Genomic DNA, 20,629 nt, shown 5'->3' with positions numbered 1-20,629 from the left:
TCGGATTAATCCAATACACGATAGGGCTGTCAAAATTGAGGCCCTGATGGTGTACACCGGCAGGATGTGTTCATCAGGGAGAGAGAGAGAGACAAAGCCCATCGTATACTCCATGTAGTTGCTGAAGCAGTCCACTGTAAAATGCCGTGTGTATAGTTTGGAGCTGTTACAGATACCACTTTCCTCATAGTGAACAAATTCTAGCCAGCGAGCCCCTAGTCTCGCATTGCCAGACCTTCCTCCACAGCGATGCGGCGGAGGGTCTGGCTAGTCCACACAGCAATCCGGGATGGGAGAACAATGTGCTCTGGTTTATTGGCATTTATTTAAACCAATCACAATCATCTTGGCCAGCGCTAAGCGCCGAGTGGAGCCACGGTGCCGCTGCAAAATAGCCTCGGGAAGGAACTTGTTTTGGTGGAACGTGTACGTTCAAAGGTTGTTTGAGTGCAAACTGAGCAATACATACCACCATCCTTGTCTTCCTCCACCCAGGGGTACTGTCTTTTCCATGACACTAGGAACACCCTATTTTAATATTAAAATCTTTAAAATGTTCGGTAACACTTTACTTGAAGGTATCTACATAAGAGTGACATGACACTGTCATGAACACATGACACTGTCATGACACATGAACCCTAACTCTAACTCTAACTCTAACCCTAACCCTAACCATAACTTGTCATGACAAAAACCTAATGACACTTACAAAAAGAAGCGTTATGTCATAAACGTTTATGACTTGTTTATAATGTTTATGACACGTTCATGACAGTGTCATGTCACTCTTGTACTCATGTAGATATCTTCAAGTAAAGTTTACACAACATTACCCAAATGTTCTAACAAGAAAATCAATCAGTTCTTTTTTTTAAGATTATTTTTTGGGCATTTTTAGGCCTTTATTGACAGGACAGCTGAAGAAATGAAAGGGGAGAGAGGGGGGGAGGACATGCAGCAAGGACCTCTATATATTGGCACCCGCTCTCCCAACTGAGCTATCTGGGCGCCCATCAATCAGTTCTTAGTTGTTTGGTTGAATCATTACAATGTATATATGTTGCCAATTGGGGCGAGTACAACTTAGATCTATTAGGAAAAATGTTAACTTGGACACTGATTTTATGGAAATGGAACAAGAATACAAGGACATGGATTTGTTGTATTCTTTGGCATATATTTTAAAGTAGGTGAACAATATGACTGGGGATGTGATTTATAAGGGTTAAAAATGCATTTAAAAAAAAACAAATTTACTGCTGCTAACAGGCTACTTCAAAAAATGAAATATTGTAACTTGTGGCATAGTGTACATATTCAGAGCAACATTTTCAGCTTAAATATAAGAAAGGTTGTGCCAGCAATACAGTTCTGTCTTTATTCCTGACAGACCCACTGTTATTGCCTCACTGAGCTCTTCACTGCTCTGCACAATTCCTATAATCACATTATCTCCAAACTGTCACTGTGATGTCTTGCATGCGCTATATGAGTCATTACAATGGAGCAGCACATCAACCTTCATAAGCAGTTCTGTCCACAGCTGTATGGTGAGTTCAAGTTAAACGGTAAATCAACACTGAAGCAAATAGGGCAGAGAACTTGTGCTGCACTGCTCTGTGTGAGCTGGAACTTTCCAATATATTGTACAGCTGGCTGCTCCCCAAATCACTGGTGTTTGCTGTCTGCTGCAGGCACATGCACACATAGACATCAAAACGGGATTGAGCACCTGCCCTTTTTCTTCCTCGAGAAAAAGTGCCCTTTTTTCTGGATGCATGTTTTTTTTTATTAATAAATATAGCCTGTTTGCACACAAGTATCAGTTCGGAAGATTAGACTCAAAGTCTAATCTCCCGAACTGATATTTAGATTTCGCTCCCTCTCTCTCTCTCTCTCTCTCTCTCTCTCTCTCTCTCTCTCTCTCTCTCTCCCTCCTCAATGCTTCACCTTGTGCCGCACACACAGACACAGACACACACACACACACACACACACACACACACACACACACACACACACACACACGCACACACACACACACACACACACAAGGTAGTCAGAGTTGTGTTAATATATTTAATGTTATGTTTAAATTTCAAATAAATAATTATTCATTAACTATTTTTTTTTCTTGAGCCCCTGCCACCCAAAATGTCTGTGCACGTCCCTGGTCTGCTGTCAAGGCCAACATAACTGGTTTTAAGTCAAATTGGGTAGAGCATTTTAAACAGGTCGAATTATGTATTTTTATGAAAACTCTCATCAGAGCTAATGTCAGATATTTGTAAATCCCCAACAGGATGGCCGTGTGTCCTTCATAGGCCACCAGCTGGGCGGTGTGTCCTTCTCGGCCAACAGCCGCGACCAGCAGGTCAAGTTTGCCCGCGCTGTCCAGATCACCTACTACCTCCGCAACCATGGACCAGTGGTGCAGGATGCCATCGCCGAACGCTGGGAGAATGAGTTCTGCACCCTGGTCAGCCGGCTGTCCATGGCCGAGGCGCCCCACGCGCCGGACCAGCTCCACATCCAGTCGCTCACTTCCTTCAGCCTGTGGCGGGACTTCCACCAGACGGGCGTGCTGGCCAAGGGGGAGGTGCTGGTCAGCTTGGTGCTGGTGCTCCTGGCCGCCACCATCTCCAGCTCCATGCGGGACTGCCTGAGGGGGAAGCCGTTCCTGGGCCTGCTGGGCGTGCTCACCATCTGCATCGCCAATGTGACGGCCGCAGGGATCTTCTTTATATCGGACGGGAAGTTCAACTCTACACTGCTGGGGATCCCATTCTTTGCCATGGGTGAGTTGAAGCAAGGGTGGTGTGACTGAGACTGCCTGTGTGTGTGTGTGTGTGTGTGTGTGTGTGTGTGTGTGTGTGTGTGTGTGTGTGTGTGTAGTGGTTGGTTAAGGGGCTTATCAGGGGTTGACACTCATATCATTGTGATGGGCTTTTTCTCGGAGGGGATGCCGGCCGTTCATTGTAGTTCCGTGTGTGTTAGTGTGGACCTTGCAGCTGCATTTGTGTAGCACATTCTTTCGTCAGGTAACTTTCTGTGATTTTTGCATTAAGGACACATTCAAATGTTGTGCAACGTTTTTCATTATTTCACTGAACTTCAAGTGATGTTATCCCCAGTGTAGTGGATTTGTTAATAAACTCTATTACAGTGTATATAAACCACAAGAGGAGCAACACACACATCAGACTCCCGGGAAATGGAAAAATGCTGGAATTATATTTCAGTGGTCTCACACACAAACACTGGTTGTTGAGTAAGCAAAGAAAGTGCTTTTTGGGTAAACTTGAACTGATAAAACTTCTGTAGTCATCAAAATGTATTAATGTGACGCACTGTAGCCCGCCCTTTGTGTTCAGGGACAAGGCATTAGGGATTTCAGTGGCGAGCATGACTTGAAGGTTATAGTATCCATGGGGATGAGGTAGGGGTTGTTCAATAACCTTCTGAAGGAATCACAGGCTAGATCTTTTTTCACAAAAAGGTCGCTTTCCTGTCAATAAAAGTAATAAATTTGGATATTAAAAAAAGCTTTGTACATCTGGTTCCATTTATCATTAAATAAAACCCCAAAACTATATTATCATGACTGTTTTTAGTGGTGATTAAGTAAGGGTTAATGCCCGACGAGGTGTCCATTGTCAGGTATTAATGGACGACAATGAGGCGTGAACCGTCCGACAATGGACACCTCAAAGGGCATTAACCCGCTTATACCATGGTCACTTGCCAAATAACATATTTTTAAAACATTAGTTTATATTTTAATTAGTTTTACAATCGAAATCTAAAGTTTTTACAAACAATAACTCTGTTTCCCTGGTTACGCCTGACGGTTTGACCTGGAACAATCATTCCCATCCTATAAGGTTCTTATGCAATGCAAACATTTTTCACTCCTCCAGGAAATAGGAAGGACCTTAGATACGACTTGCCTCCCTTAGCAACGGGAGATATTTATAGTCCGCTCAGCTACGAGCCAGAAAGCTAACGTTGTGCTAGCAAGATCCGAAGTCAATCACTTGGCAGTCAGTAAAAATAACCTAACAGTATGTTGAACAAGACAAGCTAGCTATCCAGCCATGTCATTATCCCCAAAACAATACAATGACTTTTACGAACAATTTTATCCGCGATGTGTAACGTTACTGTTGGCTGCAGCCTGAAGTGGCGACCTGAACAGCGAACGGGATGTGAGATAACGTTATTCGCTGTGAAACAAAGTCAGTTAACAGGGGCAGTATAACTTACTTCTTACAGTGTGTGTGTTAGCGCCATCCTGTGGTGTTCAGAGGACGAGGCATGAAGCAGCACACAGTGTTAAAAATAACAGATTCACATTTCCTTTTTGTTTTAATGTAGTGCATTCATTTAGAACAGTAAACAGTAAGTCAGTTTCACCAGAACTCCTTTAGAAGGTGTCCTACATCACTTTTTTATGGACACCCTGCAGCCAATCAGAATCGAGTATTCACCCAGACCACGGTATAAGGCATTACATTGGCCATTGGAAGCACTTATCATTTTTATGATGACTCATTGCAAAAGCTTAAACCTTTAAAGAATTTTATTTTTTTTTTGCCTTGATTAGATAGTGACAGTGTAGATACAGACGGGGGGGGGGGGTCGACATCCAGTGGTCTCTAGCTGAAATCATACTGACTTTGCAGTTTTATGGTAATAACAAGGCCACCAGCACTGGGTTGCTCCAGCTGTGTGGAGGTTCAACAGCGGAAATAGTTCGAAGGAAGGCATACGCTATAACTCAAATCTTAGAGACATGTTCTAGGCACGTCCAGCTGGGAGGTGGCCTCGGGGAAGACCCAGGACTAGGTGGAGGGATTATATCTCCAACCTGGCCTGGGAACGCCTCAAGATCCCACAGTCGGAGCTGGTTAATGTGGCTCGGGAATAGGAAGATTGGGGTCCCCTGCTGGAGCTGCTGCCCCTGCGACCCGACCCCCGGTTAAGCGGACAAAGATGGATGGATGGATCTTTAACAGGGGGTCCTCAGAGTTACTGCAGGGGGGCCTTCAAATTATTGTTAACTTTTGAAAGTTTTTTCAAAAATTAAAATGTCTTAACATGAATCAAACATATTATTAGCAACTGTAAATCCCCACCGATGATAACTGGCTCATAAGGTAGTCACCAAGCCGATCCACAGATACAGTTCATCCTAAGGATTCACTGTGCGACATATGTTTAAAAACATTAAAAGATGATTTATAAAATCATGCCAACAATTATTATTTTAATAGCTTAGTATTCTATGCAAAAAAGGTAAAGGCTTTAGGCCGCCCTACATGTATTGTGTGCCCAGTTTAATATGCAACTTAATTTTCTACAATATATGTAGTAGGGGGTCCCTGCTCCGTCTCTCTTTCAGTTAAGGGGTCCTTGGTTTAAAAAGCGTTGAAGACTCCTGATATAGAGGATTACCGACCTGCTGGCAGCAGACTTGGGCTAGATAACTTTCTTATGAACAATTACTAATTTCTAACAGTTTGGAGTGTAGGTGATCATTTTGTGTTTTTTATAATGTTATAACGAACATCAACAAAACTTTAGTATCAAAGTAACTATGCTCAACAAAATTATAAACACAGCACTTTTGTTTTGCCCCCATTTTTTATGAGCTGAACTCAAAGATCTAAGACTTTTTCTATGTACACAAAAGAACTATTTCTGTCAAATTTTGTTCACAAATCTGTCTAAATCTGTGTTAGTGAGCACTTCTCCTTTGCCGAGATAATCCATCCACCTCACAGGTGTGGCATATCAAGATGCCGATAAGACAGCATGATTATTGTACAGGTGTGCCTTAGGCTGGCCACAATAAAAGGCCACTCTAAAATGTGCAGTTTTACTGTATTGGGGGGGTCTGGGGTCCGAAAACCAGTTAGTAAACATAAAAAAAAGTAGTTGCTGGATATTGGCAGGCCACTCTAAAATGTGCAGTTTTACTGTACTGGGGAGGTCCGGGGGGGTCAGTAAAAAATGGGGTTAAAAACAAAAGTGTTGCGTTTATAATTTTGTTGAGTGTAGTTAACGTATCGTTTAGTGTGGACTTTGCACCCTAACTTATGAGAGAACTTAAACACGGCTGGCGCAACAGGCTGCAGACCATCAAGGGATCCCATAATCATCCCATAACCGAGTCAATATAAAAACATGAGTTGATGCAAACAGGTGAATTTTTTTGTAAGGGCGCACAAATACACACTACAGTGCACACTCAAGTCAGTGCATGCTTTGCTGGCTAGCCCTCTCAGACTGTGTATGTACAGTAGATACAGATACATTTAATAGGATTCGGTTCAGCCATAATATATTTGTTTACTTTTTTAATATAAATAAGTCAATTGTTTATTTATTTTGATTTTCCTTGTGTTGATCCTTTCAGTAACTTTTCTGTCAGTGCACACATTGTCTTTCTTTATGATTAACAATTTGTATTTGTGTTTTTTTTTTTTTAAAACAACATACAAAACATACACTTTACAACATGAACATATCCCCTCCCCGCATGACCCCCCCCAACTCATCATCACCACTCACTTAGACAAAATTTAATAAAAGATGACATAATACCCATAGCATTCAAGACAATATAATAAAATAATAACCAAATGGACAATAAACTGTAAAAGCAAATAAACATATTTGTATGTGATAAAACCATAAGCACATCATTTATTATTTATTTTACACTTCTCACCAACACACTTCCTAGGAGCCCTCCAGAAAGCGTATGTACTTTCCCCATTTTCTAGTGTAGGCATCCAATCTGGCAAACTGTTTGTATGACATATTTTCAAATGCTGCAACTCTAGCTATCTCACAAGCCTCACACATTGTCTTATTTTTTTTAAAGATTATTTTGGGCATTTTTTTAGGCCTTTATTTCAGACAGGACAGCTTAGACTCGAAAGGGGAGAGAGAGGGGGAATGCCATTCAGCAAAGTGGCACAGGTTGGAATTGAACCCGCTTCCGCTGCGTCGAGGACTAAGCCTCTTTATATGGGCGTGTGCTCTACCAGGTGAGCTACCCGGGCGCCCACACATTGTCTTTTTAAATGTAGAGATGTTAAAGGTGCCACTAGCATATTTTATTGACACAATTGTGTGTTTTGAAGACTGCAGATGTAATATTAAGGTTTCAGGCAGCATTGTACACGGTGGGCCCAACATTTCTTTCTCTTTCAGTATGGGGATGTTGTGCATGGATTAAAGCAGATATTTCTTTAGGGGAACATAGCCAACCAGCAGTAGAGGAGCGATTGCAAACACCAACACAGATCGTTTTTTTTTTTTTCTTTTCAGAATTTTAAGGGGAAATATGGGTTTGGATCTGTGGTTCGGATTCTGGTTTTCTAAAAACGTATCAGTTAGTCTCACACCCTTACTTTACAGCTATAGCTATTTCTGTACACTCTATACACGGACTGTTGATGGAAAATAAACATGATCTGCAAAAAAATGAACATATTTGCAGACTAAAAAATATTGTATCTGAATGCCCCTTTAGCATGCATTGCTTAGTAAAGCTGCCTCTCTACATCAGTAAGCCAGTGTTTGTAATTATTTGGTCTAGTCAACAAACCAACCTACAGTAAGTACGTTGCCATGAAAATGATGTCCTTTTCACAATTTAAAATTTATATTTTGCATAACAGACAAATGTTCTGTAGTAACAGTAATATGTCTCACTCACTCTGTTTATCTGCTTTATCCATTTTTTCGTCCTCTCTTTGCTTCTTAAGATATACTTTGTCCACTTAAACTACAGTATATCTTGTATTTCCTCCCTGTGCGTTCCTAAGGTCATTGGATCCCTGGGGCTTTGGTACAGCTCCGCTGCAGGCCGGCTGACATAACTGAAGTTTAAGTAAGACTCAGGAACAGGAGGCTGGATCAGCTCCCTGTGACCTAGAGGCTGGGGAGGAAGGTGGGATGGGGGGTGGGATGATGAGAGAGGCTAAAAAGGAGTCAAGGAGAAAAGAACGAGGAGAATAATGCATGTGATGTATAAGAGTGAACAAAAGGAGGGTGTAGAGGAAGAGGGAACAGACAGAGACAGATACAGAGGTAGAGTAGAGGGGAAGAGAGAGAGAAAGTCACATAGAAAGGGAGGAGGTTGAGAAGGGCATAGGAGATGGAGAGGACTTGATTAAGTCTGTAATTTCATGTGACAGGACCTCAAAGGCAGCAGATGTCCACCCTCCTCCTGGGAAGTCCTGCCTGAGACACACCCCTATCACTATATCAACGCCACATCGGGGCAGACACTAAGAACTGAAAAGGATACTGATACCCAAGCTGTAATGGCAGTGTGGCGCCCCCTGCTGAGACGTTATCATTAGGGTTGATAAAAAGTAGGCGTTGAATAGTTATCTTATGAGTTTAAAATTATGGTTTTGTTTATTGTGGTATTTTAAGCCATCATAGCAGAAAGTCAGATAAAAAAGCAACAATGCCATGAACGAAATGAAGGTTTTTATTACTATTTTTGTTTTTTTTTCTCCATTTTTTACATCACGTCATATGAGGGACTTGCAGTGAAAACACACCGGGCACGTAAGTGTCACATATAGCCCGCAAAACGTATACATGCCTGATCGCGCACCTGACCATTCATACCGGGCGCGTATTTCTATGCGGATGTGTGTGTGTGTGTGTCACTCTCTCTGTCCGTCCGTCGGTCTCTCTCTCCGTGTGCCTGATAGTCTGTGTCTCACTGTGAGAAGTTAATATAATTTATACTGTTTATTGATCCCCAGTGGGCCCAAATCACCATGAACCTAGGTGTTTTATTTTGAAATGTGTTTTATTTTTGTAAAGCATCCGGCTGCACTGTGGTCTTCCTGCATGTGATTACCTGCCTGGCTTGACACATTCGCTCGTGCCTCGTGCAAGAAATAGAGGTGACGCTGAAACGATCGCTGCAGCGCGCTGGCCGATGATAACATGGGCGCCAAAATGAAAAAAGCTGTGCTTTGCGCTACACGGCTTTGCCCTACGCGGCTTTGCCCTATGTGGCTTTGCGCTACGCTTACGCGCCCGGTGTGTTTTCAGTGTTTGTATCAGTACTAGAGTACTACAGTACAGCGCACTCTGTGGTAGTAGGCTGTAGTGAGTCTACCGTAGGGATGGGTATGAGTAATAGATAAATCAATCAATCAAAAATCGTACCTGATGGACTTTTTCCCTAGTCAGTATTTTGTCCTTACTATCTACTACTCACTACTATGGATTGTGTGCATGCACATGCATATGGAAAAGAACAATAACATTCTTTAGCAGACCAGTCCGTATGTCCCATTCTTGTGAACGCAATATCTCAGGATCGCCTTGATGGATTTTCTTCAAAGTTGGCACAAATGTCCACTTAAGGCCTTTACACACTGGTTGTGTGACAAATACAGAAAATGAAAAATATAGAAAGTGAGATGAGATGAAATGAGAAATATACATTAATGTCACGCATTTAGTATGACGTCATTATATGGACTGATTTTCTCACAGCACCCCCTACTCTGACTGACTTGCAGCGCACCTTCAGGTGATTGTCGCTGTACCAGGTGACGAATCTCTCCTCTACTCGTCTGTACATGTAAATATAGTCTTTAAGTGAAGACAGCATGTTTCTCACTGGAAATTATTCACTGGAATCATAATGATAACTTACTTTTCGTCAAAAAATAGCTTACATTTGGGGTTCAAGGTTCTTTTATTGTCATGTGCACAACAATAACAGAAGTACTTGATGGAAATGAAAACCCTAGGCATCAGGCTTTTAATGGTATTTAATACATTTTATTAAATTCCATCAACGTCTTTACTACATTGATGGGTGGTGATGGCGCGATGGATATGACACATGGCTTTGGTGTGGGAGACCCGGATTCGATTCCCACTGTGATACATCAACCAATGTGTCCCTGAGCAAGACACTTAACCCCTAGTTGCTCCAGAGGCGTGTTACCTCTGACATATGTAGCAATTGGAAGTTGCTTTGGATAAAAGCGTCGGCTAAATGACATGTAATATAATGTACATTAATGAGTCTGAACAGACATGGCTGCATTTATTCACAACATAATTTTTTTTAATGGAAAAGGTGTCTCTTATGTGTTGTTGTTGTAGCCTTAATGTTGCTAGGCTAGTGAATGACCTCAAGTCAGTTTAGAGTGTGTTTTATAGTTAGTCAGCCCTAAAAGTGGTTCATTAGCCCAGCCCTTGAGTGTCTATGTCCAGTTTCTCCAATTTGAGGAGGACATTAAAACTGCCTCACAAAAATGTGTCATATCAGACGTAGGGATGTCACGATCACAAAAATCTAGTAGTCGGTACTGATATAAACATTTGAAAAAATGAAAAAATGAAAAATACCATGTTAAACATAAATATATACTGATTTGATTACAGCAAAGACAACATCGGCAGTATTGACGGCAAAATAGGCTACAGAATATTTCGTTCTGTATTGACAGGTGCAATATTAGAAAATCGATTTTTTTTTTAAATTACATTAATATCTGCATTTATATCAAAACCTATAGACTTTCAAACATCAACGTGTCATTTATTAATAAGTATTAGTGTCAAAATGACATATAAACATCTTTTCCTATTCTATTTTGCCTGGAAACGCTTCCAACACGCTTGCGTGTCGAGTGAAAAATAGGCATTGGTTCTATTTCTAGCAGGCACGCGTTTTTGGCGCGGCTCGAGCCGCGTGTGAGACGTGCATGTCACGCAGGCAGTTTGCAAGCTCTAACCTGTTAACATGGGAGCCGAAATAAAAATGGACACGCCACGCAGCTGACACGCTCACAATGTCACCGATGTTGTTGGAATAACAACACAGACGAGACTAAATGCTGCGTTTATTTTAAAACTGGTAAACCACGTGGTGCATTCAAAGTTATTGTAAAATACCCTTTTCTCATCTGTTTTGTTATTTAACTGCAATTTACAGGTGACATAAGTTATTATTGTTATAAGTTATGGTTATTACATTATTAATAAATCATTTAAATTCCCCCCTTTTTTGTGCTGATTTGAAAATTGATCCGATCTGTGACTCAAAACCATGATCCGATCTGAACCGCGAGTTTTGTGATCTGTTGCACCCCTAGTATTTCACGATGATTGAATGACTGTTTATGTAAATGGAGTCTGTTTGGTTTGGCGATTTTGGGGCTGTTAATGTTAAAAAAGGATCTTGCTCTTTAACAAAAAGGTTGACCTCCGTAGGGATCCTTTGTCATTACTTAGATTCCTCATTGGGGTGACAGAAACTACACACTTTAGCTTTAAAAAGTTGCTCTTTAATTAACTTTTTCCAGTTTATATTCGTTGTCAGTTAGTTGGCGTTAAAAGGCTTTTAATCAACATTTTTGGGGGAGGAATATTTTAACTTCACTGTTATCCTTTGTGCTAGTAAGTTAGCCTGCAGCTTCTGATATCTGTTAGCCACAATAAGGCCTGCCATCAATGAACAGATGACCCATGTGAAAACTGTGGTGCTGGAATGGGTTGGATGAAGATTTTGTCCCCGTCCATAATTTCTGACAGCGGGCCTGGCTACAATGCTAACAACCATCTTTGCTAAAGCAGAGGTACACACAGTAATTTTGCAGTTATATGATTCATCTGTGCTGGTTATATACCAGCCTAATTACCAGACTGTAGACCTACTTATCTTATCTGAATATAGTCCCCCTGGCTTTTTAGCTTGTTCTGGCTCCCTTCATCTCCTCCGTGGAGACTACAATGATACTTGGGATCATAGAGTGCTATTTAAAGCCACTATGTGTAGAATTATTATGTTATCATAGAACCTTTTGTCATAATTGTGGTGGTAGAGGCTTATGTTTGTAGAAAACAGTAAATGCCAGTGTCTTTTTAAATACCTCCACTCACTGCTACACATAGACACTTAAATGTGACCTGAATCACTGACTAATATTAAATAGTATGTTTATTTATTTAGCAACTTTCAAGAGCAGACGTCAGAAAGTGCTTCACAACTAAAGACACTAAAAAACTGAACAAAAACAAGTCTTAACAAATTAGAGCTCTCAATCTTCCTCTGTAATACCATTCAAATCTGTTATTTTTTTAAATATTCGGATAATATTTGAATAATTAATGCTCAAATGCAGCCTGTTATTAATATGTTTAGTTTAGTTTATTTATTTATTTCAAAAAGGGACAGTGTATATTAATGAACATTTTGAAGAATGTAAATATACAGGATTATAGCCAAAGGCTAATTTCCATCCTTAGTCCCTGACAGGTTGATGATCCCTATAAGTTAAGTTAAATAAATAAAACAAATCAGAGTAAAACATCACAATAAAAAATTACATAAATTACAGATCAACAACAGAGGACAAATTACTACACTACTCAGGCTTATGCATTGTCAATGCCACTGTGCATGTGGTTGTTGTTACATGTTGTTACACTGTCCACTAGAGGGACTTCCAACATTAGCCTGGTCTTGAGGGGGACCTACGTCATGGCGCATTGCATTTCTTGCACACCACTTTGTTTACATTAAGTTTCCACCATGATGACACAGCGAGAAACACAAATCAACAGAGAACTCTGTAATGAAACAATCTTACAAGTGTATTAAAGCAACTCTGTTGTAACAGGCTAACGGTGCTCGGTTAGCACAATGACATCATGTTAGAAAGCACATTCGAAACGATTTGTCATAAACTGAGTAACAATAGTGTTAGCCACGATGCTACTGACATTGATAACTAAGCCAAACGGTGCTGCCACTACTATTTTAGTGATTTACAAGCAACCTGTTTCTTGTAGATTGTCACGTTACTGAGAATACAGCTATTAGAAGGTAATATATGAAGTCAAAGCTAACTCTGACAACTGTAGGGCAGCTAACATAAACTTTAGCTTTCTCCATGAAGCTCCCAGCTAAGCTCCTATAACTCGCAACGCAGTTAGGAAACAAGAACGAGCTAACTAATGATAACATAAGCATTTGGGCTCGGTGGATGTGGATTTTAAAGTCATGTTATAACTATTTCCCACCCTTCTTCGGCTTTCCAGCTGCAGCCTGTCACTCCCCCCTGTGCTAACGTTACTCGGTATGTAACGTTAGCTCCGTGACCTTAAGACCTCACAATGCCATTTGTTTCTCACTCCCGCTAACTTATTGTTCATCACATGTGACATTAAAATAGCATTTTCATTATCACCATTGGGTAGGCCAAGGCGAGAAGGAGATTAGCTAACGCTAGCTAACATATTTATTAAAAAAATCACATTTAAATAGTAATTTCAGCATTCGAATAGTATTACTTTTTTTACTATTCATATATTTGACTTTCCGTACAAACCTCAAAAGCAGTCTCCTTTTGTCTTGAGTCTAGAGCGAGGAACAACCAACAAATCCTAATTAGAGGACATCAGAGACCTGTTGCTGGACCTCTTTAAAAAAAAAGATTTGATTGGTTGATGTATATTTAGAAAGATACACCTATGCACATCTGCCATGTGATCAGTCGTCACAAGCCCATTCAACACATACAAAACGTATGACTGCCCAACTGGTGGAAATGTGTTGGCACTTTGAGAACTCTAAGAGCATGCAAAACGTATGTAAATGGAAAAGCCAAATGTTAAATCGAAATGGAAAAGCCAAATGTAAAAATCAAAAGATAAATCATTTTACATTTCAACTTTGCTTTTTCATTTTCCTTTTTATTTTTTAAATTCAATTATGGCATGATTTTTCCTAATAGCGTAGTAAAATAATATTTTTAATTTGATCTTGCTTCATTTTCTCTTTGGACTTTCAATTTGAATTATGAATAAATATATCCTCCATAGAGAAGACATAACTCAACTTTTAGCTTATGAAATAATCAATGGAGTGATGCTGTGGACTGCTGTCCTTTAGATAATATTGTCCTCATTAATAATTTATTTCCCCCTCACCCACAACCATCTAACCCATATATATGAAGCCTACAGTAGACGTGTTCTGCGCATTAGACATGTAACAATTATTTTCATACAATCATCCTAATCGGGATGCATGTGGATAAAAATGAGTGGGCAGGAGGGTGAGCGTGAGCAGACAATAATGAAAATAAACTTAATTAGCTGAACACCTTTCATACAAGAAACCTAATAACGTAATGACATGCAGTGAAACCACATAATTATTGCAGAATAAGAAGGGGAATAAAATGGGATGAAGTAATGTTTTCCACCGGGTTGTCCACGTTTATTAAGCCTGCGTGAAACATGACGTTTAGAATGCACGGGGAGAAGTATCCAGATGCGCTTGTTTCACCGGCAGACCCACGTCAATAACATCAGCCGTCGCATGATTATGCAGCCGAGTGTAAGGGCAGTCGGATTCCCCTCGCACTGCGTTAGTCTTTTCCTAATTACTTTTGAATTCTCCTTCACACCTTTCCTTGACCTCATGACGTGTACCATCGGGGTTAAGGAAAAGTGGTTAGGAAAAGGACTTAGGAGGTAATTTTTTTTACTTTTTGGACCGCAGCCTAGGTCTGGATGAATGGTCAAGATTAAGGGAATGATGACACTGAATGAAGCCAAATACAGACAGGCAACTTGGAAAAAAACACTAACTGCACACAAACTCAAACGTGGCAAAGTTTCTTGGCACAACAATAGGCAAGACACAAAGGCTGAGTATTGTTTCAAATGTTTCCATATTTTGTCAATATGATACCCGAGTATCAGTAACAAAATACCAACCATGGCTAATTGAAATGCAGTTTCAAATTAACAAAATTATGATTTGAAACGAAAGACAAAAATCTGACCAAACATTCGATGCCAACCTCTTTACTTAACAGTTTTCAATACTCCAGGTTCCATATCCTATGCTACAACGCTCACAAACATAGAACTGCACAGAAATAACCAAATAACACGCCGTGTGGAAATTTGCTTCCGGGTATACAAGAGAGACGTTTCTCCCTTCTGAAGCTGAAAGTGGCTTGCTAAATGTAAAGCTGTGTCATGGTTTCCCTTTATCTGCTTCATCAAAGCCTCCTTTAACATCATAGTAAAACTAATCCATTATTCTCTCTAAACAATCGAGCTAAAGTCATCTCAGGCTTTTTGAATCATGTAGAGTAGGGTTATTCAACAGGGGGTCCAGGACCCCTAGGGGGTCCTCAGAGTCAATGCAGGGGGGGCTCCAAATTATTGTTAATTGTTGAAAGTTTATTGAAAAATTAAAAAGTCGTAATCCAACATATTATTAGCAAATATAAATCCCCACTGTGGATAGGCTTACTATCCTATAGAAAAGATGGTCACTAAGGTAGCCATCCAAAGATACAATAAATCCTTAATGTGCCACATGTACGTTTTAAAATGAAAACATGGTTTATAAAAGCATGCCAACAATTATAAGGCTATTTCAAAAGCTTAGTATTCTATGCAAAAAAGGTATGTAAAAAGGCTTTAGGCTTCCCCTACACGTAATTGTAGACCCAGTTTAATATGCATCTTTATTTTTTTAAATATATGTAGTAGGGGGTCCCTGCTCCATCTCTCTTTCAGTTAAGGGGTCCTTGGCTTTAAAAACGTTGAAGATCCCTGAAGTAGAGGAAGAAGAAACTCTACAAAGGGCAGGTGGACATGCGGGTGGACCTTGGTTTAATATGGAGCAGCTTCTCCTCCTGCTTGTGTCCCCTGTGTCTATCTGCTATGTCTTCTGCAAACTGGCCAATTACTGCTGAGCTGAGCTTGTCACTTTTATCTCTCTCTGGACAGGCCTAAATCTGCTCAGTATATTGATCTTCCCAAACTGTATTTTAGTTACTTGCCACAACATGCAACCACTGTACATCACACAGAGACATGGTAGTACTCTGAGGTGCCGAGCCGTAATCCAGTCTTTTTCACCTCAGCCACATTTGCCTCACAGTAAATTGTAAATTGTTTCAAATGGCTACCTTACCTAAACTGTGTACAGGTGTTTTTGTTTTAGTTTGCGTGCAGTCAAACAACGAATGTGTTGTACCATAATCAGACACAAACTTTCTTACTTTCATATATAGTATGGAGGTGCACTTGGAAGAGATATCACTACGAAAGAAACTAAGTGGAAAATGCTTAATCTTTCAAGTTTTGAAAGTTATAGCAGCCAAGACGTAGTGGGATATAAGGTGTTAATTAGTGCGTTTTAGAGGAGGTAGGATGATTTTGTTACCAGCCAGGTTAGATGTGTCCCCCTTGTTTCCAGTTTGTGTGCTAAGTTAAGCTAACCAGCTGCTAGTGAGAGCTTCAAATTTTCCACACATGCATGAGAGTGGTATCAATCTTCTTTACCTCACTGAAGGAAGAGAATAAGTGTTATTCCCAAAATGTCATATTATTCCTTTATCTTTCCATGTTTTACTCTTTAATGCCAGACAGTTTGGCTCAAATTCAGTGGTAGTGCGTGGTAAATATTACCAAGGAAGCCAGTGAACTTAGTATGGAGATCATATTGCCTCAAGATTACATAATGACTGTTGAAACGAATTCTGGAAGTCAAATATAATTTGAATAGTATAACAATCAATACTAATCAATTGCTGAAATTACTTTTCGAATGTGTATTTTTTATAAATGTGCTGGCCAGCGTTAGCAAATCTCGCCCTTCTCACCTTGGCCTACCCGCATGTGAAAACAAAATGCTTTTGTCACGTCACTTCTGATGAACACTGAAGTTCTGATGGCTGAAATGTTTACATTTTTCTCTACTTGAAAAAAAGTCATGTAACCATTCCAATGACTCCAAAGCTGTTCAGTTAAGGTAAATTAAGCTAATAAAACTGCATAGTTCCCCTTTAAATAACCATCTCTGTTGTCCATCAATTTGTGTACACTCTTGGGAAAAGCAGAGGTGGAGTTAGTTTTTTGCAATTGGTTACACATTTCTTAAAACTAAGTTGTTGTTTTTTCAAACGTATCAGTCAGCAAAACAGAACTCAATGTGGACTACACTGTGCATCATTTTACATTGGTTTGTCACAAAATGCTCTCTCAAAATCAGTTAACTGTTTTCTCACTCAGACTCACCACCACCAAATTGCACATTTACATACTATCGTCCATACTGTTAAATTTACGTTCTAAACAAAACATAACACAAAACTAAAGACAATAAGAATGCATTTCATTCCCTGAGGAAAGGGAACATTTTGTAACTGTATGGGACTTCCAGTCACAGAGTGGTTTACAGTACAGCCCATCCCAGGGGGGATTCACTTTTGCATCCTCATAAAAGAATTATGTTCCTCATGGAGGTGGAAAGTTTATGACCACCAGCCACATAATCAGATGTCCCTATTGAAGTAATGAATGCTGGATGTCTGGACATATCTACAGAAGACTGCCAGGGATGGATCAGGCATACAAACGATTCTTTCCCAGGTGTGTTACGAAAAATGACATACGATGTGATGTGGAGGAGAATGTGGCCAAATGCAAAATAACCTGTTGAACCTTAGATGTGAACAAGGTATAGATACATGTGAGTTTGCAATTGTAAAACATTGTAATAACATTAATGATGGCTGCATTCCAATTAATTTTAGTAGGTGAGCAAGTTCCAGAGCTCTGATATTGTGCATGCTCACTGATATTCCCTTAGTGGGACACTTAAAGGGTAATTTCAGTGTTTTTCAACCTGGATTTTCCCATACATTGGTGTCGTCTAAGGGCGTTTTCACATCTATAGTTTGTTTGCTCTGGTCCAAATCAGTTGATGAGTTTGTAAACTTGGAGCGTTTCCCGACTAGTGCATACTTCTCGCATCTCTATATATAATGCTCTATGTCTGCTCACAAGACTTTGCACTTAAGTGGCGGCTGGTTTGAACACGGTGACGATAGTATAGGCAAGCTTGACCACAGTCTACTTCTGTGAGAGAAACATTGCAAGTTGCTACAGTTTGCCGCATCGGAGATTACAAAGCACACCTAACTACAGGAGCTATTTAGCTCAGACTCGTGACATAGGCTCCACCTGGTAGTTGGGTCGGATCAAGGTCGGATCACGTTCTCACCACAAACAAAACGTACCAAAGCGTACCAGAGTTCGTTTGTAACCGGACCAAGGGTTAAACGCTCCATGGATTGCTTCAACCAAACTAAACAAGGCAGATCTGAAAACGCCCTTAGTGACTAATGTGAACAAGAATCTTTGAAATTGGTCCAGTATTGAGCAAGAACACAGTAACCGACCACGAACCAGGCTGCAATGCGCATCATCAATTTCTGTCCACTAAAAGGTTTGTTTTTGCCACTGACAGGCTCAGGTTGTTATTTTAAGTGTCTGACAACATTATGGAATGGATGCCTACTGAGCTATACCTTTTTTGTTCAAAAGTAAGATGTAAATGAGTGAATTAAGGGTTTATTTAAACCAAACCAGAGTGGCGATTGTTGGAACAGTGGAAAGACAAACCAAGACACCTTTTGATAGTTTTATTTAGTTTATGTCAACTTTGAATGAAGTGTTTTATGATTAAATTAAGTTAACGATTTCAGTGGTGTTTCATGCGAAAAATGATCTTACTCTTTAAAGGACAATTCCGGCGCAAATCGAACCTAGGGGTTATTAACTGTTGTGTACCTACTCTGTCGCTCTCTGGGACATGTTTTCATGCTAATCGAATGAGTCATCGGGAGCCATCTTGAAAACCAGTCATGACTAGTCGAACGCCGTGCAACGTGGAATCTCCATAGACAGTATGGAAATTCCACGTTGCACGGCTGATGGCTCCCGCAAGTAAACATGAACGCGACTGTCTTTATAATCTATCTTTTTAATAAACTATCTGTACACTTACAACGTTGTCAATGCTTCGGTTCACATTTAGGGACCCTAATTATGCTAACGTTAAAGTGTGGTGAGCCTTTTTAGTGGTATTAAATAGCGATTTAATTTGAGTGTCCCCATGCCCTACATACTAGCATTGTAAGCTGACCAGCGGTCCGCGGTAGCCTCGTTAAAGCTCCAAACTCAATCGATTAGCATGAAAACATGTCCCAGAGAGCGACAGAGTAGGTAAACCACAGTTAATAACCCCTAGGTTCGTTTTGCACCGGAATTGTCCTTTAAGAAAATGATCGACCTCTGTAGGGATCCTTTCCATATTGATAAGATAAGATGTAATACAGACACTTAGAATAATAATCTGAGCATGTCAGTGGCAAAATAAGCTTTTTGTGGACGGAAATGGAAGGTGTGCAATTGCCCAATAACTTACATTGTAGCTTGTTTCGCCGCTGCCGACTGCAGCGATCTTGCTTAATACTGGACCAATTTCAAAAAAGGTTGTTCCCATCAGTCACTTAGACACAAAATCATGGGAAAATAGGATCCAGGTTGAAAAATACGGAAGTTACCCTTTAACTAAAATGGAGCAATTGCTTTTCCTGCTTTGACAAGTCAAATATCTGCTGTGAAAAAGGTCTGTACTAGGTTCTATAGGTTGCCAAAATAAAAGTACAGAATATCTGTTAAGTTGTGGTGATGCTCTTCAAACTATATACATAGCAGTTTGGGCGATTGAAGGGTCATTAAAGATGTTTTCATGTTTCAAGTTCTGTCCATCAAACTATATACATAGCAGTTTGGGCAATTGAAGGGTCATTAAAGATGTTTTCATGTTTCAAGTTCTGTCCATCATGCCCGCTCTCTGTGTTCTGCCACATCGATCTGAGCCTGTGATGTTTCTGCCAGTGTTGCTGCATGATTTATAAGCTGTTTGGAGTGTTCTCTTTCTGGACCTTGATGTTTTTACGGACTGATGTTTTTTTATCCTCAAGATGAGGGCAAGATAAATAGTGACACTCAACATTCGCAGTCAGTCACGTGCGGTGGCCATCTCCGCTGACGGTGAAAAGCCCCCTGGGAATTCCTGCCTGTTTCTATTCATAGGGCTGGATGACGGATGATCGATCTATGGGTGTTATTGCCGTGAGTGGCTCTGGGATGATGGAAGTGTGACAGCTTTAGGGTTGTTATTAAGGACTACAGGGAAGAATCATAAACCAGGTCTATACATCAATTAATATAGCTCTATGACTATATGGTCCCAGATGGAAAAATATGCTTCTTTCTGGAAGAACAAGCCATTTGGAGTCTCTATGATATACTCTTCCCAATGTTTCCACCACAATTGTATGTTGCCATGGGCAATAGGAAAAAAAAATGTATTCTGGGAACTAGGTTTATTTCTGGTCCCATTCCCATTATCATGTTCTTGTACTGATTTTATTTATCTTTTCCACTTATTTCTTCCCTTCTCGGTTCAGAATTATAAAAACAGTGTTCAGTATTCTGCCTCACAGCACCTTTAATTGAAGCATGTGGCTGTATTTATAGTATAAAGAGAGTTCTTGCAGGTAAACCTAATTGCAGTGGCAGTAAGAAAAGTGTCACAGTTTAATCAAAGCAGACAACAAGATTAATACAGTTTGTGCCTGCACCACTCTGCACATTCCCATTGTGATCTGGCCTATAGGTAAACCGAGGAGGTCACTTTATGTTTCCTGGAAAGAGGAAATGTAATTATGTTTAC

General features: G+C 40.2%; 1 protein-coding gene across 1 annotated transcript in view; it reads left to right on the top strand.

The window, feature by feature from the left end:
* Window positions 1-20,629, top strand: part of ptchd4 (patched domain containing 4) — a 71,760-nt gene that overhangs the window by 26,535 nt on the left and 24,596 nt on the right. Inside the window, exon 2 of the mRNA XM_031300178.2 lies at window positions 2,306-2,801. Within this exon, the coding sequence (XP_031156038.2) occupies window positions 2,306-2,801 (496 nt within the window). The remainder of the gene's footprint in view (window positions 1-2,305; window positions 2,802-20,629) is intronic.

Source organism: Sander lucioperca, chromosome 19 (genome assembly GCF_008315115.2).
Source record: "Sander lucioperca isolate FBNREF2018 chromosome 19, SLUC_FBN_1.2, whole genome shotgun sequence".
In the NCBI taxonomy this organism is placed as follows: Eukaryota; Metazoa; Chordata; class Actinopteri; order Perciformes; family Percidae; genus Sander; species Sander lucioperca.
Note: the sequence above shows the minus strand (reverse complement) of the source record. Positions and strands in the feature narration are given on the sequence as shown.